The sequence below is a fragment of the Aspergillus glaucus genome (assembly GCF_001890805.1).
Source record: "Aspergillus glaucus CBS 516.65 unplaced genomic scaffold ASPGLscaffold_1, whole genome shotgun sequence".
Classification (NCBI taxonomy): domain Eukaryota; kingdom Fungi; phylum Ascomycota; class Eurotiomycetes; order Eurotiales; family Aspergillaceae; genus Aspergillus; species Aspergillus glaucus.
Genome location: NW_019170453.1, coordinates 1,084,858 through 1,107,421, shown reverse-complemented (window position 1 = coordinate 1,107,421; position 22,564 = coordinate 1,084,858). Strand labels below are relative to the sequence as shown.

Sequence of the window (22,564 nt, the reverse complement as noted above, 5' to 3'; positions counted from 1 at the left end):
TATTCGAGATACAAAAATGTCAATGTATCCCTGGCATGGGATCCCAAACCACTCCGCGCCGCAACCGCAATCACAACCGCAACAACCGCATCCAAGTCCCCATGCGCAACATGCACAGCATTCACCATCAGCAGCGCATTCACATTCGCACTCCACATCGACCTCTTCCCCATCCACGCCATACCAAATGCCGCATTTACGATGGATGCCCTCGATGATGTCGCGCCAGCAGCCGCAGCCGCAGCAGCAACACCAGAATACAACCAGCGGTAGCACAAATGCGACGCCGAGTATATCGTCGAATCTGCGCATGGGCCAAAACGCGAATCACCAGGCTGTGTCGGTGGTTGTTGAGACGAGGCCCATGCCGCTGGCGCAAGGTGGTCGGGGACCCGGGGAGGAAGATGTGGAGGGGTCGGAGGAGAGTGATCAGGATGGGGGAAGGAATATGGTTGTTTTGGATCCGGGGGATCCGGGTTATGCGCCGTCGCCTGGGGAGGGTGATGCTGGGGGTGGACGACGGAGGAGACATGGTGGAGGAGGTGGTGGATTGGCGATTGCGAATGATGATCGGGATAACCCTATCGACGAGGCGGATATGAACACTGCCAACCAACTCATGGCTGCTGGTAACAATGGGGAAAGCAGCGAACGCAAACATGGCAAGCGCTTAACGACATCTGAAGAAGTGTCTCTCTTTGAAATATGCAACCGCCACGCCCCCGACTTCGGACAGCGAAGCAACCTCTGTAAATGGTGGATCACGGTCACCGCCGAATTCACCCGCGACCAAGGCCATCCGTACTCGTGGCATTCTGTCCGGCGTAAAGTCGAGATGGTCACGAAGCAGCGCATGCGGTTTCTCGAGGAACAACGTGAGAAAGGCGCCGCTGCCAGTGAAGATTTGTCGAATACTAGATGGCGCGCTGCTGTCGATGCTTGGATACCCACGTGGCAGAAATGGGAGGAGGCAGAGACAAGGAGGATTGAGAAGAGAGATTCACGGAAGACGAGGAAGAGGAAGAGTCGCGGGTGGGAGTTTCCGTGGGATACGGCTGTTGCCCCGGAGGAGGATGACGGGTGGAGGGCGCCGTCTGTCGACCATACACCCACGGGCACTCCTGGTTACAACCAGACCCCGGTACAAGTACAGCCCTCTGTACCTATCTCTTCGACACCAGTTCCCGCACTCCCACAATCCAATGTCCCCGTTACCGTCCGTCTACCACCAGGCTTCGACTCCATGTTCTCCAACCCTAACCCATCGCCACAATCACCACCATCAGCGCCACTGGCCCAGAAGACGCCATACCAATCCACCTCCCCCGCACCAGCAGTAGCAGCAACAGCAACAGCTACATCCACAGAACCGAACATGATGACTGCTCTCCTAGAAACACTAGGAAAACTAAACAAGCACCTCGACGCGAATCCAGACCCGCGTGCTGCCCTTGCCCCTGGGCAACAGAATCACCATCTTAATGGCAATGAGCATAATACAGAAAACATAATGTCTACCCCACTTGGTCTGCTCAAAGAAGAGCTCAAGCGGGAAGTACGCGAAGAACTCTGCCGGGAGATTGAGCGAGATCGCGCGTCGTTGGAGGAAAAGCTCGATTCGGTGCAGAGGACGCAGGAGATGATTTTGGAGATGCTGAGGCAGGAACCTGCCTAATATTCCCCCCAGATTTAGTTATTTGTTTGTTTGTTTTGACGATTGTGATACCCCTACGCAGATATATACCCAGTGAATGCATTTTCCAGACGTGAAGGCTAAATTACAAAAAAACATCTTAACAAACTCATACTCTATACGAAAGTCTAGTAGTAAAACGTCTCATCGACGGTACGGCCTCTCATCCAGCGGGGCTCACTGCCACGGACGTAAATGTCTTCGTAGAGAATACGGGAAGTGTTGTCGGGGACGGGCATGGCCTCAGCGATGGCGACCTCCTCGTCGACGAGGGCACGGGCCTCCTTGTCGAGGTTCTTGAGGTCGTCCTCGGTCATGACGTTCCAGTCGATGATCTTCTGCTTGAGACCGGCGATCGGGTCGTAGGTGCTGCGCATGCGCTGGATCTCCTCACGGCTACGGTAGGTGGTACCGGGGTCGGACATGGAGTGACCACCGTACCGGTAGGTGACGTACTCGAAGACCAGGGGACCGTTGCCGGCGACGGTGTAGTCCTTGGCGTACTTGACGGCGGCCTTGGTGGCCAGGACGTCCATGGCATTGACCTTGATACCGGGGATGTACTGACCACGCTTGTAGTATTCGGTCAAGGCGGAGGACCGGGCGGCGGAGGTACCCATACCGTACTTGTTGTCTACACAATTAGTATCCTTCTGGTAAATTGGGGACAAAGAAACATACTCTCGCAACCGAACAGAGCAGGAAGGTTCCACAGCTTAGCCATGTTGAAAGCCTCGAAAACCTGACCCTGGTTGGCAGCACCGTCACCGTACAGGATGACACTTGTGTTGGGCTGCTCGTTGTACTGCTGAGCGAAAGCCAGACCAGCGCCAACAGGCACCTGAGCACCGACGATACCGTTTCCACCGTAGAAGTTGGGTGCGAACATGTGCATGGAACCACCCTTTCCGTAGGCGATACCCTCGCGACGGCCGAGCAGCTCACCGATGATGGAGCGGACGGTACCACCGCGCATGTAAGCGAAACCGTGGCATCGGTAGGCAGTGATAAGCTTGTCGTCGGCGTTGAGGGCGTGCTCGATACCGACGGCGACGGCTTCCTGACCAGTCGACAAGTGACAGAAACCCCGGATCTTCTTCTCCTTGTAGAGACGGTCTGCGGCCATTTCCATCCGTCTACGCAATCAGTACCATTCAATCCCCCGAGCACGGATGGTGGAGTTATACCTGACAGTGACCATGTCGTAGTACATCTGCTTCAGATCCTTCTTGGTGACCTCAAGAGTGTAGGGAGGGGGGTCGAGTTCGTAGGTCTCGAAGCTCTCGTCGGAGAGGCGGACGGTGAAGGGCTTGTCATCTTCCTACACAGGGTTAGTATATGTCACTGTCATCACTGTTCCATCTGATCCGAACCCACCTGGGGAATGTTTTCAGCATGCGCCGAAGCAGCGTCGGTGGTGACGGAACGACGCGCCAAGGGAGTGAAGGCCTGACGGCGGAGAGGAAGGGCCTGACGGGCCCAGGCAGTGCGGAACAACATTCTGGGTATCTAGGAAAAGAGGGTGGGAATTGAGGGGGATGGAGGCCACAGAGATTGATATCTCTGTTTCTTTTCACCAACGGAGTCGCTGTTGGGAACAAACTTTCCCCTTTGCGACTAGGCGTTTTCTGGTAGGCGCTGACTAAGATTCCCTTCGGGGAGTTCCGGTGTACAGAGTGCAAACAGGGCAAACACACCTGCATTACGAGAAGTGAATGCTATGTAGACATGATATATTGATAACAGAGACCATTATCGTGTACGGTCTATATAGAGATAGACACAGAATAGAAGTACTTGCATGTACTCCATTGATCGATACCGACATCATCAATCTATTCAAGTGCGGTTCGTGATGTTCCGAGAGTTTATCTACCGGCAGCGATATCCGAGCTGAGTAAGCACAAGTACAGGTATGAGACAAAGAGTGTGTTCAGTAATATTTGAGAGGAACACAGTAGTAGTTTGAATCATTGTGCAACATGGCCGATATCTATCCTATGTGTCAGTAGAGTACTCTGTAGAGATGGAAGTGCAGGCCCCCTCCGCAATCCGGAGTATATCCGGAGAAGTCACGTGCATACCCTCACGTGCCCACTGCAAGCCATTTCAACAGTAGACACAGTCACTCTATGCCCATATAGTGCCGTTTCTGCAGCCCAAGAGTTTTCAGCAAGCTCCTGCGAGGGAGCCTTTGCCAGCATGTATGATAAAATTAGCTTAGCTACTAGATAGGCGAGTCCGCTTCGCCCGTCGTATATTCCGCTCCGGGATCTCTGTAGGCACGTGACCAGCGCACGTGCCACTTTTCCGACGTAAAATAGCAACTACTAACTACTACTACTACTACTACTACTACTCTATGCCCATATTAGTGCCGAGTCGTACTGACCTAGATCGATCCAAATGTATCGAAACTGATTCAGATCCAAATGCCGACCGATCTAGCAAAGCTGATACATCCAACAACCCCTTACCGCCAGTGCATGACAGTTAACTGCCGACAGTTAGAGCATCCTGGTAGAAGTGACCCCGTGCTTAACGGCGTTGGATACATCTGTTCCGTTAATAAAGAAATAAACAAGCATAGGGTGAGATCATGTGATCCATCACAATGTCCCACCATCGGAAGAATGAAGAATCCACATGTACCAGGTACACAAGTACAATCGGGCAGTCCGTGAGCAAACATGATACAGATCAGATGAACCATGGTCATTGCGAGTATACAGAACATGCACGTAGTCTATAAAGTATACTTACGTACATAGTAGGATACACCCTGTATACCTGCTACAAGGATGGTGCTCGTAGGTACATCTGCTTGTACCCTGGATCTTGCCCCTGTGCTTGGCAAAGCTATCCGGTTACGCGAAAAAGAAATACGGTGGGTCAATATGACAGCTGCGACCCAGAATATTATGGTACTATTGTGCATAGCAGAATTTGATGTTTGTGCTTGTCAATTATGGGGTTTTCTTCTATGCTCTGTAGTAGTGGTGATTACTATTGAGCACTGTCTCATACCTGCTGTGCACTTATTCAGTTGGAACACAAAGACTCAACTCAAGCAGAAACTCTGCGAGTCAAGAACCTCGAGACTAAACACAGACGGTTAATTGCTCCGGTTCATTTCCGACGGGATTATCCTGGAAGCGGGTGCTGATCAACCGGTGCTTGTGGTCAATTGAGCGCAAATACGAAACCCATAAATGGTCTTTCTCTCGACCAGGCTAAGATATACCTTTTTCTACTCAAATAAATGAAAATATAATACCGTAGTGTCCTACTAAAGAACTTTAAGCAATGCACAATGGATTATATATTTCCCTATTGAGCATTGTTATGCAGCCCACCTATTCAGGGGAACACTACTGCACTCAGACCCACTACTGCCCCTAGGCGGTGAACCAACCATGGCACAGGATTCGTTAGTGTACCCCACACAGCCAATGGGAGAGGGACAGAGTTCCACAGACCCGAAACTCTGGCCGGAGCATCAACGGCTTTTTTTCATGCAGAGTGTGAGTGTTACTGTAACATGCTTCATACACTACTGTCCTCTGTGGTGCTGTGTCTCCTATTCCGTGCCTCTCTCCTACGTACATACGGAGTACATACATACTCAATCCTGTTAATATCTCCTAATCTGCACCTTTACCTATTGTGGCAACCCTCCCGTCAATCTCGTCGCTTTGCCATCTCTCCGTCTCTCTGTGTCTCTCCTCCACAGTCAACTCTCACCCTTTTCTCCTATTATTCACCTTGATTCATTATATTCACTCTCCCCTGATCCAACCTTTGCCCATGTGGAAACACCGGCCCTCTTCCAGATCGGATTCCACCGGGCCTTTCGATCTTCACCATCAACCTTCTTCTACCTCTCCTCGCAATTGGTTTGGCCGGTCCAAAAAGAAGTCTCCGCTGTGTAAGTCAATCTCTCCTTTTTGCCTTTCGTCCTCTCTTTCGTTCCATTCCTCATTCTGGGGTGTCTTCTTCATTCTTCTCTCTATCTGCTTCTTCTCTCCCTTCTGTCATTCCCTCGTTCTCCCATTCATTCGTTTCAGTCTCGTTCCCAGTCTCTCGTTTCAACCACCGTTCTGGAAGGACGGTGAACACTATCTTCAAGTTCAGCCGTACCAGGTACTCCTTGTTCTTACTTGCATCTCTATACACTACTATATTACCCTGCAAGGCTGGCGCTAACCACTATAAAACTCTACAGATCCTCCGCGTCCGGATTCCCCCGCTCGTTCTACCCTTCGCTCGTTTAGCTCCTTCAGTCGTCCTCCCATAGACCGTCCCCCCATAGACCGTCCTGACAGTAGTCTGTCCGTTCGTCCCCCTTATTCTGGCAACATGGCCGGTGTCATGGAAGTCGACCGCACCCGGAACCGTCGTGAGAGAACCTTTGTCGGGAGCGAATGCGCCGTCTGTGAAGAACCCCTCGAACACACTCTCCGCGGTGAACGTGTCCTGCAGTTCTCCTGCGCCCATGTTTCCCACGAGGCCTGTTTCTACGAATATATCCGTGAATTCGAGGGACAGTATTGCCCCACTTGTGATGCTCCCCTTGGGCTGGACACCAGCCGCGGGGGAAATGTGCTAGATATCGGTATGTGCCACGCCAGGGATGACAGCCTGGAATGTGACTGACAGCAAGCAGAAAAACTTAGCAACATTGTCCGCTCCGTCACCAGTGATGCAGCCACTGCCCGCAGTGGTTTGACCACACCCACTCCCTGGGACCAACCCCCCAGCCGTGGCCGCCTCGGCAGTGATGCCGGTAGTCATGCGACTCATGCGACTCATGCGACCAATGCCTACAACCCAACTAATTCCTACAACCCCCGTGAAAGTCGCGATCCCTATAACCGTCGCGAGAGCCGCGATACGGCCAGTCATCGCGAACGAATCGAGCGGATGGCCTCCGTCTCCCGTACCCAACATACCCGCAATGACAGTATCGTCGAATCCACTCCCGATTATGCCGACGGCTCTCAGCATCCCGCCAATGGCCGCCGTCATGACTACGATGTCCAGGCCATGGAGTCGGATTTGAGCCCGCGTGCCGCTCCAACCAAGAATCCCATTCCGGCTCCCACGGTTTCTATCCGGAGCGAATTCCCCACGCTCAGTCGCTCGCGACAGCAGCAGTCATTGGCCTGCTTGATTACCGTCGAAGTCCCCGAAGGCAATTGGTCCCCAGATGTGGAGGATCTGCGCCATTCCACGGGTGGCGCTGCTGTGCCACAGGATGAACCATTTGGTGGCGTTATGCGCTTCCCTACTGTTCGCGAAAGCCGATCCAGTCAGTTCGAGGCCCAGGAGAATCTCGACGACGTGGCAGAAGATTTGCGCATGCGTGTAGACAATTGGCATGGACTGGAGTTCTCAAGGTAATTATCTCTTCCCTGTTTTTTTTTTTTTTTGGCAGTTTACTGATGTTTGCAGATTTGGCAAGCTGCGTCACCATGGACGCATGGCTGTGGGCAAGGACCGCGAATCGTGGCAGGAATTGCAATGCTACCTGTTCGCTGAAATGCTTATCTGTATCAAGGAGAAGCGCGTCCACGACCGTCATCATCAATATGATGACCAAATATCCAAGCCCAAGACTACTCGCTGCACTTTGAAGGGTTCTATTCTGATTAAGAAGCATCTCAAGTCCATTGATGGGCCAGCAGGTGAGCAATATATGTGCAGCCGTCTAGACAAGAGGGGAGCTAATCTAGTAGATGACCACGTCCTCACTCTGAACCTGACCGTCAGCGAACTGCCGTGCTTCTTCCTCCGGTTCCAGAACCGGAGTCAGCTGGAAACCTGGCGTCGCGCACTTCTCGATCTTCACAACCCCGTCGACATCTCCCCTCGTCCGATTGACTACGACTTGGACAACTCGGGCGCAGAGGAGGATGACTGGCGCGCCAGCCAGATCCGACGCCAGGCATCCATCAATTCGTCGTACGGCGCGGGACGCTCCGTCGCCACAGCAATCACCGACTACACCAACACCGGCATGGAAAACAGCCTGACGGCCTCGTCAATCCACATCCCGCTTGACATTGTCGTCGTCATCCCCGTGTCGTCCTCGATGCAGGGTCTCAAGATCACGCTGCTCCGCGACGCTCTCAAGTTCATGGTGCAAAACCTGGGTCCCCGCGACCGGATGGGTCTCGTCACCTTTGGGTCCAGTGGTGGTGGCGTGCCGCTTGTTGGTATGACCACCAAGACCTGGGCTGGATGGAACAAGATTCTGAGCTCCATCCGTCCCGTGGGCCAGAAGAGCCTGCGGGCGGATGTCGTGGAGGGTGCTAACGTTGCCATGGATCTGTTGATGCAGCGCAAGTCTAGCAACCCCATCTCCACCATCCTTCTGATCAGCGACTCGTCCACTTCCGACCCAGAGAGCGTTGACTTTGTCGTCTCCCGTGCTGAGGCGGCCAAGGTGAGCTTGCATTCGTTCGGTTTGGGTCTGACCCACAAACCCGATACCATGATCGAACTCTCCACTCGCACCAAGGGCTCCTACCTCTACGTTAAGGATTGGATGATGCTGCGTGAGTGCGTGGCGGGTTGTCTGGGTGCGCTACAGACAACGTCGCACCAGAACGTCAAGCTGAAACTTCGTCTTCCTGAGGGGTCGCCAGCCAAGTTCGTCAAGATCAGCGGTGCGCTGCACACGACCAAGCGTGCCACTGGTCGCGATGCTGAGGCGGCTCTGGGTGACTTGCGATTTGGAGACAAACGCGATGTATTGGTTCAGCTGGTCATCCAGCCGGACAATGCCACCCAGGAGAGCATGCCCCAGGACCCCTGGGACAGCCTGGTGTCCGGCTTGGAAGCCCTCGGGGGAGGCCCCGATGGCGATGATCAGCGCGTGTTGAGCGTGGAGGAAGTGCCATTGATTCAGGCTGATCTGACCTACGGTGACTTGCTCCGCGATGGTCATCTGACGCACTCTCCCCGACCATCGCTGCTGACCATTACCATGCTTCCACCCAACCCCAAGGCCAGGGGTAGTGTCGCTCGACCGATTACGCCGCCCATCCCTCCGCACCCGTCTATTGTGCAGCGGCGTATGGAGCTGCTCACCTCTGACATGCTGACCCGCTCGTTGACTCTCGTCTCGCGCGGCCAAGCCGATCGTGCTCAGCACCTTCTGAATGAGACCCGGAGTATCCTCAAGGGTCTGGGCAAGGGCAGCCTGCCGCCGCTGCCCCCAGGTGCGCCCAAGCCTTCCGGTCACAGCGACGCGGGCAGTCGGGGTGAAACCCCCACTTCCTCATCTCCGCGTTCGTCCAGTTATGGCGAGGGGCCTCATTCGTCCGCTGCGTCGGAGAGTGCGACTGCCACCCCAGTGGCTGCCGCTGTCGACCCTCTGACCATGGGCGCGCTGGACGGCGATCTCCAAGCAGCTTTGGAGTGGATCCCTCACCCGGCAGTCTTCAGCCGTGACTCGCGCAAGGCCGTGCTGCAGAGCATTGGCGTCATTTCCTCGCAGCGGGCTTACACTTTCCGCTCGTCGTCGGAAGCGCACTGGGCGCAGCGCGTGTCGGGAGTGCGACGACTCACCGAGAAGTCGAAGGACTGGCGTGAAACCGGTGACGATGCATTGACTGAAGAATGATGATCATTCTTTCCATTCTCTCCACAATTTCCTTTTCTTTAATTGTATAAGTTTTGTTTGCATTTGACACCTGGCTTCGATCAGGTGGTCCTGTTTTTGCATTGGATGATACCACTTTGTTTCAAATGACCGTGCAGCATGATACCACGCACTTAATCTTCTTCTCTTCTATTCTTATTTTTTATATCCTTCTGTGGTCTACTTGTGTATATATTGGGTTGCGAGAAAAAAAGGGGCGGATCGGGGTTCTGGATAATGGGCCAATGGACTCCAAGGAAACGGTTATGAGGTTGGCTCCTGTTTTATAGGATATCTTTGGGTTTTGTATATCGCTCTCTTGGTTTGCTTTCCCTTATTTCTGTCTAATTTACTGCTTGGTATAATATGAGTGATGATTCGTACTTTGGACATTGGGCTCTTTGATTTCGGACACCGTAGCGGTCTTTACAACAATCATCATTATGGTAATCATCGGCATCGTCCTGCAACTTTCGACAATTTTGATTAATATGGTCCGTCCATGCAATTTCAGAGGGCCTGTCGCAATTTCAAAGAACCGACGAGCCCCAATCAATTGCCATCACGACCGCCGTTGTACGAGTACCGAGAGCGCCGTCTAAGAATAGACCACGACGACCCTTGACTGATCCGCCGCTGGACATTCCCAATCTATCCAAGTGAGTATCTCGAATAGGACCAAGAGCAAATATCCTGCATAAACTGCTGCCAAAAATAGCAGACCCTACCCGACCCCTGCTGCCATACTCGGCAAGCCAGTGGCTACGAGCTGATCTGCTAGCGCACTGCGATGCAGTAATTGTTTACTCGAACTACCGGCATATCATCCATAGGGCATAGACCGTGTGTTTACTCCGTTCAGAGTCAGTGGCATACCCCCCCCCCTCTGCCACGGGCCAGGTGTTTCATGGCATTGGTCTCCCCCGCATCGGCGCTCAGCAGATCTCTCCTAGGTGGCATCAAACGCCACTTGTTCATCCTATCTACGCCGGTGTCCTGCATCCCAAAATGGAACACAACCGCGCGCGCTTCCGTCTCTGCAGAACCAAAACAAAACCACAGGATATCAAGAACGCCACCGCGCTTTTCTGCCAGTTCACCCCCAGGCGTTTAAGCACCTTAAGCGACGGAGTCCCTCTTTATGAAACATCGAAGGTATCTGGTTGCAATTGCGCGCGCGACAAGGACGATGCCGTGCCCGTGCCGATGAAATGAAACTAGGGGAATGGGAGTCCGTGGAGAGGTATATAATAGACGATAGTATTCCGCTGTTCTACAGAGATCGAGACATTTGATCCCACAGTGTTTGACTCGTGTTTTCCCCAGAGTTGGAGCAATTGAGACAGTCTAGACCAACCATTGTCGGACTGGCCGTTTCTTTCTTTCTCTTTCAACTTCTTTCTTGTATTCTGGATATTCTTTTTTTATCAGGCATACAGGCAAGGCTTAGCTGTGAGTATTGGTTGTTTGCTGTGTTTATTTTTGGAATATACGAAGAGCTGACTAACCGCATCAGGTAGTTATAGTGGGGCATTGCTATCATCTCTTCCATACAGAAAAGGGCTACGCAATAACATATCTCTGCTTTTTTCCAGTCGTCCGGTTGTTGGAACTCAGAGTGTGGCTCTCTCTGAGTTTAAAAATACATTCCTTGTGTCTTGACTGAATCAGCCGACGCACCCTTGTCTCTGGTCCCAAAGAATCAACAACTTATTTAGCAGCCACACCACCCACATCGAGCAAAGATGGCTCCCAAACCAGTCCTCAAACCTCTCATCACTCCAAAGACCATGTTGTTTCCTTCAGAACTTTACGATTCACCCGTGGCCATGGCCCAGCCCAGCCCTATCAAAACAGAAGATAGTGACTGCCAGACGGCAACAGCCATCACCCCTCCACCGGCATACACAGAGTTTCTCAATGCTCTCACGCCAACATTCAGCCCCCCGAGCTCAGCATTCCCAAAATCACCCATGGAAAAGTCTCGCCTATCATCATCCACACCATCTCTCCCATCCACCACGCTTCCAAGCTACTCAAAAACAACCTCATCAATGGCACTACCCTCTCCCGCATCAGCATCAGCCAGACCCCATTCCACCCGCCAGCACCGACGACCACTGTCCTCTCTATCACCCTCATCAGCATACTACCCATACTACGCCTACTCCCCCTCCGCAGACCACCACTACTCGCCCTACTCCGCGCGGTCTCCCTACACCATGACAGCAGCAGCAGACTGGAAGCTGCGAGCCGTAGAATCACCCCGCAGCGCTGGTGCTGGCGCGAAACCGTCGTCGCGTAGTGTGCGACATGTTATTACGAGGACGGTTACGTATCGGCAGACGCCGACGCCGGCGTTGCATCCGGCGCCGAGGGGGAAGAGGAGGAGGGGTGAGAGGAGGGAGTAGATGGTTTTATTTTCATTTCTGGGGTGTGATGATAATGGAGTGATATGGTTTGTTTTAAGGATGGTGCATATTTTCGCTCCATGGGGTGCTTTCTTTTACTGTGTACTGGCATTTATCGGCGTTATGGACTTTCTCGTTTTCAGCTTGGTTTTGTTCTACTTGTTCTGGAGAAAGCGGACAGGCATAGATTGCGACTCTGATGGACATATTTCATTTGTTTATGACTACCAATGAGACCACTCAATTCCAAAATACACCTACTACTCAATCTATACCCTACAAACACACGTACACTGTACTCCGGAATAGTACAAATTACTCGAACTGCATTCTAAAAATATCCATGCAAGAAACCAACCAATCAAATTGTATGTCTAACCAGTTTCTAAATGCACGTAAGCGCCGGCGCTAGACTGTTTTTGGTATACAGATATCTGGTCTGTGCGTTATCAGATGTACGTCTCTATGCCGGATTATGCTATTGCTTTATTTCTGGTTTGTATCTGGACTTGTATTGTGCTTTGGGTACGTACGAGTACAGGACGACTATCTACAGATGTGGATGGATGTGGTGAGAACTATCGCATTCGAAATAATAACCATTATCGACATAGCATAAGCATAACTAGGCATAAAAAAAAAAAAAAAAAAACCATTCAAAATCATAAAGCTAACGTAGAAATAAAAAGGGAATCATAAACCAGCCCAACACCAACGCCAACGCCAACACAAACACCAACACCAACACCAACATAAAACAAGAAACATAAAAACACTGAAACAAAAAAAAGCCATCGCCAGGACATCTAGTAAGCAGTAGCCAGTACCGTATACTAGACTAGAACATAAAAGTGAAGAATAGGGCTACATCAACAAATACCCCCACCCCCTCCGCTGCATAACATCCCTCCAATGCACCTGCTGCTTCCTCAACGACCGCCCCGGCGTCCCCTGAGAAGGCTCCGGCAATCTCTCCGGAAAAGTCAGCGAAGTAGCCGAGCTAGGAAGCGGCGGCGAAATCAAGTCATCGTTAAGTCTCCACAGTTCTTGCAGGAGACGGTACATGCGTCCGAAGCTGCCGAAGTCGCCCAGGTCACTTAGCGCGGAGGCCCGCTCTGCTAAGATAGACCGGAAGGGACTGGAGGGGATGGAGTAGGCTCCTGTGATGAGGAGCGGCCAGACGATGGCGCGGTCGAAGCCCCTCGCGCCGGCGGGGATGTAGCGTAGGATTTCGGCGGCGGCGCCGACGAGGCTGATAATGCTGGGTTGGTTGCAGGAGAAGTTTGGGGCGAGGGAGCGGAGGTAGATGCGAGCGGCGATGCAGAAGAGAGCGCTCATGCTGGCGGTGAGTTTTTGGGGCTCGACGGTGCCGCCGGGGGACGTGCAGGGCCATTCTAGGGTTGTGTCGGCGGAGGTCGTGTGCTCGAGCTGCATGCTTAAGGCGGAGATGTGGTGGCGGAGCTTGGCTTCGTCAATGCGGCCGCTTGCCTTGAGAGTTTCGAGACAGGCGATTTCGGAAATTAGGTACATGACGTGGTCGTCGCAGCCCATTAGCTCCTGCAGTCCTGAGGAGGTTCCGTTGATGTGGCGGTTGCGGTAGGTGTGCGCGAACTGGGGGGACTTGCCAAGCATGGTTGCACCGAATATGTCGATCCATGAGATTAGGGACATGCTGAAGGGCTGGGGCACGAAGTTGAGCTTGTTGATTAGGTTGGACACAGCCTGGAAGTGAGCGTTCCATGGGATGTCGGGGAGATAGTCGTCCGGCGCTCCTACGGAGCAGTGGAAGAAGATCATGGCCAGGGTTGCGTCGAGAATCTGCTCGTGCTGGTCTGAACAGTTCCTTAAGGCTTGGGAGAGCTGGGAAACTGCTTCGTACCGGTGGCGCATGATGTCACTGTCGATTTGTTCCGCGCTGAGATTCATGGTTGTTTTGATGTGGATTGCTGACACGCTGAGACAGCAGTGCAGGTAAGAACGGTTGGTCTGCAGGGAGCGGAGGATCTCGCTTGCACGTGTGGGACGGCGCTGGTGGAGCTCCAGGATGGGGAAGATAAGTTGTAGGACGTGGTCGAGGAAATGGGTTAGCAGAGGCCGGTCACGGTCTTCCACGGGGATGGTCGATTGAAATGATGAAAGAGGGCGATTGAATTCGTCCATGATTTGGACATTGCGTTGTGCCTGCGCCTGGTCAATGCCGTATTGGACTGCGCCGGAACCAGGGAAGAAGTTCTGGAATGGAGGAAGGCCGATTCCGTCGTAAGTTGGTGACACATCCGACGCAGACACTGGAGTCGTAAGTCCACCGTATTGCACCGTAGCTGGGGTGCGCTGAGAAAAGGTCTCTCGCATGTGGTGCATGTATTCTGCAATTGTTAGATATGACACAAATGGAATAGTGGCATGGTACACACCCCGCATAGTCCCCTCCCTCTCGATCACCTTGGTCTGCCTGATGCGGTCCTTAATCCGCTCCTTTTGCAAACGGCGCTGCTCCATGCTCATCCACCACGAGGGCTTGACGTAGTCACATTTTAGGCAGAGCTTGCTACACGCTGCACAAGACGGACGGCCCTCGTCACACTTCTTTCGCCGCACGCGACAGGTATAGCATCCTGCGGATGGTCAATGACGGTTGATAGGGTGGTAGTAGTTATATACATACCTGAGCGTGATCTTCTAAGTCCTCTGGCTCTCGATGGCTGTTCCGCCTCGATGTTAGCCGGCTCCTCGGCGGGGACGTCCGCTGGGACTTGGGGTTGGTCGTAGGTAATGAAGGTCGACATGGTGCTCTGATATTTAAAGATAATAAAGCAAGAAGCTAATGGTAGTACCAAAGAGTTTGGGGAAGTACGCTGCCTTGATTCAGACTTGTCGCCGTGGAGGACAAGATTCAGAAGGAGGGAGGCAGAGGGGATATTATATCTCTGGCCACACCCTAGGCTGATGTTTGATGAGCAATATTGTATCTTGATCTGTTGCATTGATCAACATCCAGAGACATCTGAAACCAACCCCCAGACCCCTTGTTGCTTCTATTTTGGAGTCCATGCCGTATGTCTTCGTTTCAGAACTTGACCATGCAGGTTGGAGTGGGGATAATTTTGACGCCAGAAAGCAAACCAATGCAAGTTTAGATCCCGGCAATCATGGGAAGACTAAATTTGGAATTTAAAGTATGTTTGGGGGGGGGGGGGGGGGAGACGGAAAGAACTGGAGTGGTTAGTAGTATAGAGTAGGGAAGAGAGATAGATCGATAGACGCGGAGTTCCTGTCAGGTTCGATAATCGACCAATCCAGATTAGCGTGTCATTTAGCGCGTGCAATCCAACAGAAAACATTTTGAATGGGCATCTCTGATTGGAAGAGCATCTGGCGATAGTAAATCGGCAAAGAAGCAGCCGAGTCTTTCAACACCTCCCGGTGTCTTGATTGGTCTGTTATGCTCGGCGGCTACCGGTGGGGCTCGGGCCGGGGAACTGTGGGACAGTGGGGGAAAGGTCCCTAATTAGCAACATTTAAGCGCCATATATCCTAAAAGAGTAATTGTTGGTTAGATTTCTGGCCGGAATGGTGTATTTGTTTATTTTGGAGGATGTGATGGCAGGGAAGTCGAAAGTCAAAAGTGTGAATTTGCTGCATATGCTGCAGGACTGATTTTAGTTAATTACCCTGTTCAAGTCTATTTTGTCTATTAATATCTTGCAATCATTCCATAATTATCAGCAAATCAGGTCGGAATGTGGTGTTGGTTTGCTCATTTTTGCATGATTTGACAATGGAATTGAAGGATTAGTTGATATTATGCAGATATACTTAGTACGGTATGGCATCACGTGGACATTGCGCATCTATACAGAAGAAGATTCTCCATTCAGGGAAGTCGGACAGTACTTCTTGGTTACACCAGGCTATACTCAAAGCTCGAAGAATTTCACATGGTAGAATACACACGTGCTACTGAGCATGAGTGCGGAGTACTATGCGGAGTATGAGTATCTACGGAGCACATCTCACATGTCGATTCCTAATTAACCACAATTTAAGCGAGCGATCAGAATCGAAAGCCCCTAATTAGCGGTCTCTTAACTACTGGACAGCATGAAAGCATTCGAGTAAGCTAATTGCCTATCTACAAGCATAAGAATACGGCGTATTGTGCCGATGCGTCCTCGGAGCCAATCACGTGCCGCCATCGAGCCGAATCACATCCCATTCCGTCTTCACGCACAACGGCACAACACGGTCACTTCATACAGCCAGCGAGTCAATTCCAGTTGAACAATGGCCAGTCAATTAACACAATCTGTCATGTATTCGTACCCGTGAAAGCAATCGTTGGCCTCTTATTAATTATCGCACCACATCCATGCCGTCTCCATGGAACCTGCGAAGAAATGCAAAGGCCGGGGCCACTATCACATTGCAGAGGGACTAAATGTGCGGTGAGATTCCGAAATGGCAGTCATCCAAGAGAAACTACAAGACTGACCTGGGGAGATCCAGATTGATATTTATATGCTGCTGCTCTTGAGTCTCCGTATCTGCTCCATCCTCAATAGCCGCCAAAGTGTTTCATGATTTCTCCGCGTTGTCGAGGATACCTACAACCATGAAAGAACGCATATTCGATCTGCGAGAGACATTTTCCTGATACGCAGAAATGCAGAAATGCAGAAAGTGATGTGACGAGATTCCTTCTGTCTACCATTCGACCAAATCTCCACCGAGAACACTCATGGCCATTCAGATCGCCGCATCTCCAAGGCCGGCGCTTACAGAAATGAATCTTCGTCACAACGGCCCTCGCTCGGCCTGTTGATTGGATGCATGCCCTGAACCTACTGCACCTTCATCACTGACGATTCCCTCTCTTCTCGCTCCGTCTTGCCAGTCATCGTTGCTCTTTGTCCCGATGCTGCCGCCGTGTTTCACGTTTCTGCATGTCACAGTCACTCTCTTGGTCCGTTGCTGTCGTATTCAAGCCCAATTTTCATTCCCGGCGCTTACAGTTTCATGTCATTCCCCTCTCTTTCGGTTTGGACCATTGTATATAGTACCGCCGGCACTCCTGCTGCCCCGGAGCGCCTTCTCTCTCCTCTTTTCTACTTCCCAATATTACTCCTTGTTTTATTTTCTTTGTGCTTTTGCCCTTGCGTTTGATACCCCATTTGTTGCTTTCTACCGTTAGATACGGTTTCATTATCCTGGTTTCTTTTGCCATACTCGGATAATATCAACATTAACACCCCTTTGTTTTCATTGTTTGACCTGAACCATACTTCATCATGGTAAGCCAAAAAAAAAAAAAAAAAAAAAAAAAAAAAAAAAAAAGTCCATCACTAACAAAATATAGAACTCTCTACGCGACCGTCGTAGAGCAGTCCCTGCCTCTCTCGACATGAAAAATACAAAGCAATGCTACCCTCCTCGTGCCATCGCCGTTGCTCAACGACCAGTGTCTGACGCCACTGACTTCTACGACACCGAATTCGAGATGAGTGATTCAGAGGGTGAAGACGAAGATGAATCACCCCGTATGAGCATGGACTCGGTATGATCTATCCCCTTTAGTACTTGTCTCCGGTCTTTTACTGACGAAAGCAGTTTGGTTATGATAGCAACTCGTCTCTTTCTACAGCAGATCCACCCACACCCGACAATCTCTCCGAAAGGGCCTACGACCCCAAGGATGACAGTTTGGTTCGAGGCCCGTCGGGTCCTCACCTCTTTCGCGCGTCGCTGAGCTCGGCTGGTTCGGCCCCGACGACGGAAGTCGATCTCTACCTCGAGCGGTCCCCCGTGAATTCTCAATTCCCTTCAACTTCTACGGCTTCTCAGTTTCCTTCATCGACAGCGTCCGGCTTTCCTTCGTCGATGGCCTCTGGGTTTCCCTCATCGATGGCGTCCGGATTTCCCTCGTCGACGGCCTCTGGGTTTCCTTCATCAACGGCTTCTAAGTTTCCTTTAACCACGGCTTCTGGGATGCCTTCATCTACAACCTCCCAATTCCCGTCAACTGCCACAGGCTCGCAGTTCACAGAAACCCCAAGCCGTTTGACCTTCTCGCAATACGGACCCAAGCCTTCTACGATGCACCCAGATGTTTCCCACGTCGAGGAAGAGGAGATCCGGAACTGGACCCCCAGCCAGGTCGCCTACTGGCTGTACATTGCGGGCTACGATGACTCTACGATTGAGAAGTTTATCATCAACGACATCACGGGCACCGTGTTGCTTAGTCTTCAGATTGACGATCTCAAGGAGCTCGACATCATGTCCTTTGGAAAGCGTCGCCAGCTCATCAACTCCATCGACCATCTACGCAACACAATGCGGAAGACAATCCACCAGCAGCAGGAAGGATCTGACCATGATTATTCTTCTAGCCCCCGTTCCAGTAAAGGGCGGTCCTACAGGGCATCGGTGTCGCCTGCTGGCGAGATACTATCACCTGCACGTTATGAAGATGGTGACAAGGTCACCCCTGGTGAACTCGTTTCGATTGTCGGGATCGAGCAGCTGCTTCCCAAACCTCACAGCTGTTCCAAGGGAGAGGACTGTCCCAAGTACCAGCGGAGACAGCGCCAAATCGAGAAGATCATGGCCGAGAACCCGGGCGCCGTTGTCCTGCCCGGCGGCATGATGCTCACTGGCAACCCTGGCAACCCCGAAACGGCCCAGAACATGTTGCGACCTCAATCCGATGCACAGCCCTCGGTTGTGGCATCATCGGACGTGTTTGGTCCTGCGCAGGAGGCACCCCAGCTGAGCGAGGAAGCTCTTAGTGAAGTCGAGAAGGACGATCCCAGGGAGAGAATGCGCAAGTTCCTCCACTTCCAGCATGTCAGCTCTCCCGACAAGCCGAGTCCTGAGCCTTTGGAAGAGCCGGAGCAGCAACAGCCGCTGCCGCCCATGCAGGACCAGACAGCCTTGTCGTCCATGCCACCGGTTGAGCCGGCCTCGTCGCTGTCTCCTCCCAACTTTCGCATTCCTCACGTCGCGGCCAACCTTCGCAACCTTCCTAAGCTGACCATCCCGGCCGACTCCGATTCAGATGAGCTGACCACAGCGACTGCCACTGCGCTGCGCACCATCACTCCAGGCGTGGCGAACGTGTACGGCTCCCCGACTGCTACCCAGGAATATGGTCCGTTCAGCACCTACCGTCAAGGTACTCCATTTTCCGAAATGGACGTCCCTGTCACCGCCATCCCCAACGGTCCTGTGGCTAGGGAAACCTCTCAATCAGTGCCCCCAGACATGCGGTACGGAGACTTGCTCCTTCAAGCATCGCAAGTCCCTGTTATGCGCTCCGCATCCACCCGTCCCAAGATGGCCCCTCCATTGCGTCGGGTGCACGAAGGCCGGCCACTCACGCCCATCGAGGCCCCATCGGACCTCGACCATACTCCCCGTCTCCAGAGCCAGGCGGCAACCTCGTCAGCCAACCCGGTGTTGGCTTCCGATCCCGATGTGACCCGCAGCGGATGGATGAAGAAGCGCAAGACGACTCGTATCCTCCGCCACGAATGGCAAGATGCCCACTTCACCCTGCGCGGCACCAATCTAGCCATGCACAAGGAGGAAGCCAACGCCCACCGAAACTCCAGGGCTCTTGACAACATTGACGTTGATGATTACGCCGTCGCATGCTCATCACTAGCCACAAGCTCCAAGCTAACTGCGGCATTCAAAAAGTCCATCCTCCGCAGCGGCAACCAGCCTGGAAGCGACCAAGCTGCTTTTGCTTTCTCCTTGGTCCCGACTCCCAAGGAGGCCGAGAAAAAGACCCTGTTCCACAACAACCTCCCAAAGAGCCACCATTTCGCGGTCAAGAACCGTGAAGACCGCATTGACTGGATGCGCGAGCTGATGCTCGCCAAGGCCCTCAAGAAGGGCCGTGACGGCGGGTCCGAAATGCAGGTTAATGGCAACTTTATTTGATTCCTTTGTCTTTTCTTACCCCAATTTCCCTGTTTGCATGTATTTTACTCATATTGTCGCTCATTATTTGTGTCCCTGTCTCTCATTTACTTTTGCATGGTTTGAATATTTGCATGTTGATATATACCATTGTCATGACTGAACGAACACCCAAGTCGCTGGACGGCTACAGACAGATACCCAATTTCATCATTTTATATAATTCGTCTCAAAAATACTTGCAAAATTCATTCTTAGCTAGTCTCATCAATAAAATTGATAACAATCAGAACCCACTCGTCCCAGTATCAGAGCATAGACTTGAGAATACGGTTAGTTCATAAGGCTTGATTGGCTAGGCTCAGCTATTCTCAATCGACAAGACTTTACACTGGTCAGGTAATTCGACGATAATACTTTCAGAGAAATTGTACAGAGAAGAAACGAAAAGGGTATGCCAGAGGCAAACCGATAGATGAGCAATAGGGAAAAAATGATGATCAATTGATGTGTTGAACTAGAACACAGTAACTAGGGCGATATGGCTATGCTTATAGATAGAATGTTCCGTATATGTAACTGCAAGAAGAGCAGGAATGCTGCTTGGGTACAAGCGGCTATATGCCTACAGATCGTGCAGATTTATGTATAAACAAAAAACACTCGACTTCCTTCGCTATTTACATCTCATATTCTCGCCACAGCGAGAGAAAAGACCAGACGTACCTAGCGGGGTTCAACCTCAAATTGGATGGGCAGTAGCCAACTTCTCACCGTAGAAGAAATGGGTCTGGGACTTGGAACTCGGGAATCCAGAAACCCGTGCATTCTGCTCGAACAGCATGACGCAGTCCGAGCCACCAAACTCAAAGTGCGAGATCTCGTCGCCTTTCTTAACAAACGTATCGGGTTTATCGTCAATCTTCTCACCGTTCTTGTCAAAATTCTCCCGGAGTTTATCGACAAGCTTCACTGAAGACACCTGCGCCATGCCGATGGGCAACATAGCGACCTTACCTAGCTTCTCATTTTCAATGATGATAAGACCGCGCGTCTGGAGGAACTGGTAACCTGGTGTATTAAGGGCGTCGACAGTGTGAATGCCACTCTTTGCCTGGTCGCTTTTGACCTTGGAGCGGCCGCGGATCAGACGGCAAGGCTCGAGGTAGTTGTGTCCCTCTTGCTCGTCCTTTTTAACGACTACTATATAGCTATATTCAACATGCCTCGTACACCTGGAGCCAAGGAGCTTGACTCTATTGTACGGGCAAGGATATGTGAACTTCATGATATTGGCTGTTCTCACTACAGATGGCTAGTATACGAAGTATTAAAATATTTGATCGGCTTCACATATTCCTATTCAAGTAGGCGGTATTGGTAGACGGCTATCTGTAAGCATGTATTTATTTTTGAACACGCACTGTATACAAAAAGGAAACGGTCCATATTTCTATAGGCAACCGTTCGGGTATGTGCTATGCAAGTTGTTGGCTACGTGTGTATGGAAGTAGTATCCGATATTAACCCGCACAGATCAATCGGTTGCCTAATATTCAGGCCGTCAGGCGTAGACGAAGTGCATAGGACATGACAGGAAGGACAAGATAAATACCATTGGCTGTCATGTCTTTCAGCTCTGGATTTGGGGCGTTTGGTTATGTATGATTTTGATTTTCATGTAATGGGCTTGACTCACTGCATTGGGGCTATTTCGTAATATCTGCTTCTTCTTTTCAATTATCAGATGCTAACTATTAACCTGCCTTGGACAAGAAATGTAGAGAAAACAGTGAAACAAGGACTCGTGGTTGATGAGGGGATACACGAAGCAAATGGTAACCCAAGAACACTGTATCAGCATTTATTGTCACTACCACCCTGTGTCATTCAGTGGTGTGCTGAAGCTAGTTTCATGTATTTCCCTATAAGATCAGAATAGTCTATGTAATTTCTTTCCGTTAGAGCCGGTAGCTGAAAAAATGCAGGAATGCGGAAAGTATCAAGTGAGTACTCCTTCATTGTCTCCAGAATGTGTATCCATCAGCCTGTACCTAATAGGAGAAGGTCCCTGTATCAGAAAGCCCATGCCGGGTGCTCGAAGTTGTAGGGATAGCCTCCCATTTTGGGAATGAGAGGGTGAAACCGTCGTACTCCTAATAACAGAGCGTTTCTAAAGACAAGAATGATCCCAGGTGTATATCGAGAGGTATAGAAACCCCCACCGCGTAGACGGGGGTCCCAGAATCTCCTGATGCTGTGAATGGCAGCGTGGTCAAGTAGACCACACTAAACCATCTGTGCGCATCTTCGTCGTGTGCTTGCTCTTCAATCGTCTTAACAAATCTGCCGAGAAGTACTTTGTCTTCAACAACTCGAATGTTGTGCACATTTTGAATCTCTGGGAGGATTGAGGCGTCCAGAACCACACGCCGTTCACTACGGGGGTCGCCATGGGCGTACTCCTGGTATGTCTGGACAAGGTACTTCGGGAGACTAAAGTTCGTCAACTTCTCGCCATAGAATTCGATTAAAACTCGCAGTTTTCGCATAGCTTCCGAATATTTGTATCTATCGTGTGTTGGCTGTACGAGTTCCGATACGCGGCGAACGCATGATGGGCCCAGTGTTCCTTGCTTCGTAAAGGAATATAACTGGCTTAATAGTTGTGTTGGTATTCGGTTTCAGCTTTATTTGCAACTTCGATCCGCTTTTAAGAACGAGGGGTCCAATCCGGGGCCCTCGTTGGCCCGTTTGTCGTATAAACTCAGAATGTTCAATATCTAGCCGAGTGTCAGCTTGAATCGTTCGCTTTTGTGTTTGTAATATTCCAATCAACGGGCATATTCCAGAATATATGGCCCCGGTCATTGTAAAGTAACCAAT

General features: G+C 51.3%; 9 protein-coding genes across 9 annotated transcripts; 5 read left to right on the top strand and 4 right to left on the bottom strand.

Moving 5' to 3' along the window:
• Positions 1–22: 22 nt before the first annotated feature.
• On the top strand, positions 23–1,675 carry ASPGLDRAFT_31093 (uncharacterized protein; the record flags this gene model as incomplete). The annotated part of the gene is made up of 1 exon (XM_022544006.1): positions 23–1,675. The coding sequence occupies one exon, from the start codon at positions 23–25 to the stop codon at positions 1,673–1,675; it is 1,653 nt and encodes a 550-aa protein (XP_022406057.1).
• A 146-nt stretch (positions 1,676–1,821) lies between these two features.
• Positions 1,822–3,193, bottom strand: ASPGLDRAFT_116314 (pyruvate dehydrogenase (acetyl-transferring) subunit E1 alpha; the record flags this gene model as incomplete). The annotated part of the gene is made up of 4 exons (XM_022539763.1): positions 1,822–2,327; positions 2,375–2,829; positions 2,881–3,014; positions 3,071–3,193. The coding sequence occupies 4 exons, from the start codon at positions 3,191–3,193 to the stop codon at positions 1,822–1,824; spliced, it is 1,218 nt and encodes a 405-aa protein (XP_022406056.1).
• A 2,859-nt stretch (positions 3,194–6,052) lies between these two features.
• ASPGLDRAFT_62897 (vWFA and PH domain-containing RING finger protein) lies at positions 6,053–9,323 on the top strand (the record flags this gene model as incomplete). Its single annotated transcript, XM_022548595.1, has 4 exons — positions 6,053–6,308; positions 6,360–7,092; positions 7,148–7,380; positions 7,432–9,323. The coding sequence occupies 4 exons, from the start codon at positions 6,053–6,055 to the stop codon at positions 9,321–9,323; spliced, it is 3,114 nt and encodes a 1,037-aa protein (XP_022406055.1).
• Positions 9,324–10,970: 1,647 nt separating this feature from the next.
• Positions 10,971–12,000, top strand: ASPGLDRAFT_41363 (uncharacterized protein). The gene has a single exon (XM_022545393.1). It carries the CDS (start codon positions 11,087–11,089, stop codon positions 11,750–11,752), a length of 666 nt encoding a protein of 221 aa, XP_022406054.1. The 5' UTR covers positions 10,971–11,086; the 3' UTR covers positions 11,753–12,000.
• Positions 11,661–12,034, top strand: ASPGLDRAFT_234367 (uncharacterized protein). The gene has a single exon (XM_022543289.1). The coding sequence runs from the start codon at positions 11,753–11,755 to the stop codon at positions 11,984–11,986; it is 234 nt and encodes a 77-aa protein (XP_022406053.1). The 5' UTR covers positions 11,661–11,752; the 3' UTR covers positions 11,987–12,034.
• A 582-nt stretch (positions 12,035–12,616) lies between these two features.
• Positions 12,617–14,538, bottom strand: ASPGLDRAFT_54048 (Zn(II)2Cys6 transcription factor; the record flags this gene model as incomplete). Its single annotated transcript, XM_022548061.1, has 3 exons — positions 12,617–14,118; positions 14,167–14,367; positions 14,418–14,538. 3 exons carry the CDS (start codon positions 14,536–14,538, stop codon positions 12,617–12,619), a joined length of 1,824 nt encoding a protein of 607 aa, XP_022406052.1.
• Positions 14,539–16,814: 2,276 nt separating this feature from the next.
• ASPGLDRAFT_41360 (uncharacterized protein) lies at positions 16,815–19,970 on the top strand. The gene is made up of 3 exons (XM_022545391.1): positions 16,815–17,043; positions 17,109–17,306; positions 17,360–19,970. The coding sequence occupies exons 1-3, from the start codon at positions 17,041–17,043 to the stop codon at positions 19,697–19,699; spliced, it is 2,541 nt and encodes an 846-aa protein (XP_022406051.1). The 5' UTR covers positions 16,815–17,040; the 3' UTR covers positions 19,700–19,970.
• A 210-nt stretch (positions 19,971–20,180) lies between these two features.
• ASPGLDRAFT_234102 (uncharacterized protein) lies at positions 20,181–21,299 on the bottom strand. The gene has a single exon (XM_022543284.1). The coding sequence runs from the start codon at positions 20,964–20,966 to the stop codon at positions 20,421–20,423; it is 546 nt and encodes a 181-aa protein (XP_022406050.1). The 5' UTR covers positions 20,967–21,299; the 3' UTR covers positions 20,181–20,420.
• Positions 21,300–21,834: 535 nt separating this feature from the next.
• Positions 21,835–22,451, bottom strand: ASPGLDRAFT_1489944 (uncharacterized protein; the record flags this gene model as incomplete). The annotated part of the gene is made up of 1 exon (XM_022541990.1): positions 21,835–22,451. Exon 1 carries the CDS (start codon positions 22,228–22,230, stop codon positions 21,835–21,837), a length of 396 nt encoding a protein of 131 aa, XP_022406049.1. The 5' UTR covers positions 22,231–22,451.
• Between the last annotated feature and the right edge of the window lie 113 nt (positions 22,452–22,564).

Excerpts from the sequence above, each read along its gene's own strand:
- ASPGLDRAFT_41360 (XM_022545391.1), top strand. Across the intron at positions 17,307-17,359 it reads CCCGTATGAGCATGGACTCG|TTTGGTTATGATAGCAACTC; the intron begins GTATGATCTATC and ends TGACGAAAGCAG.
- ASPGLDRAFT_41363 (XM_022545393.1), top strand. The coding sequence starts at position 11,087 with ATGGCTCCCAAACCAGTCCTCAAACCTCTCATCACTCCAAAGACCATG.
- ASPGLDRAFT_234367 (XM_022543289.1), top strand. The coding sequence starts at position 11,753 with ATGGTTTTATTTTCATTTCTGGGGTGTGATGATAATGGAGTGATATGG.
- ASPGLDRAFT_234102 (XM_022543284.1), bottom strand. The coding sequence starts at position 20,966 with ATGAAGTTCACATATCCTTGCCCGTACAATAGAGTCAAGCTCCTTGGC.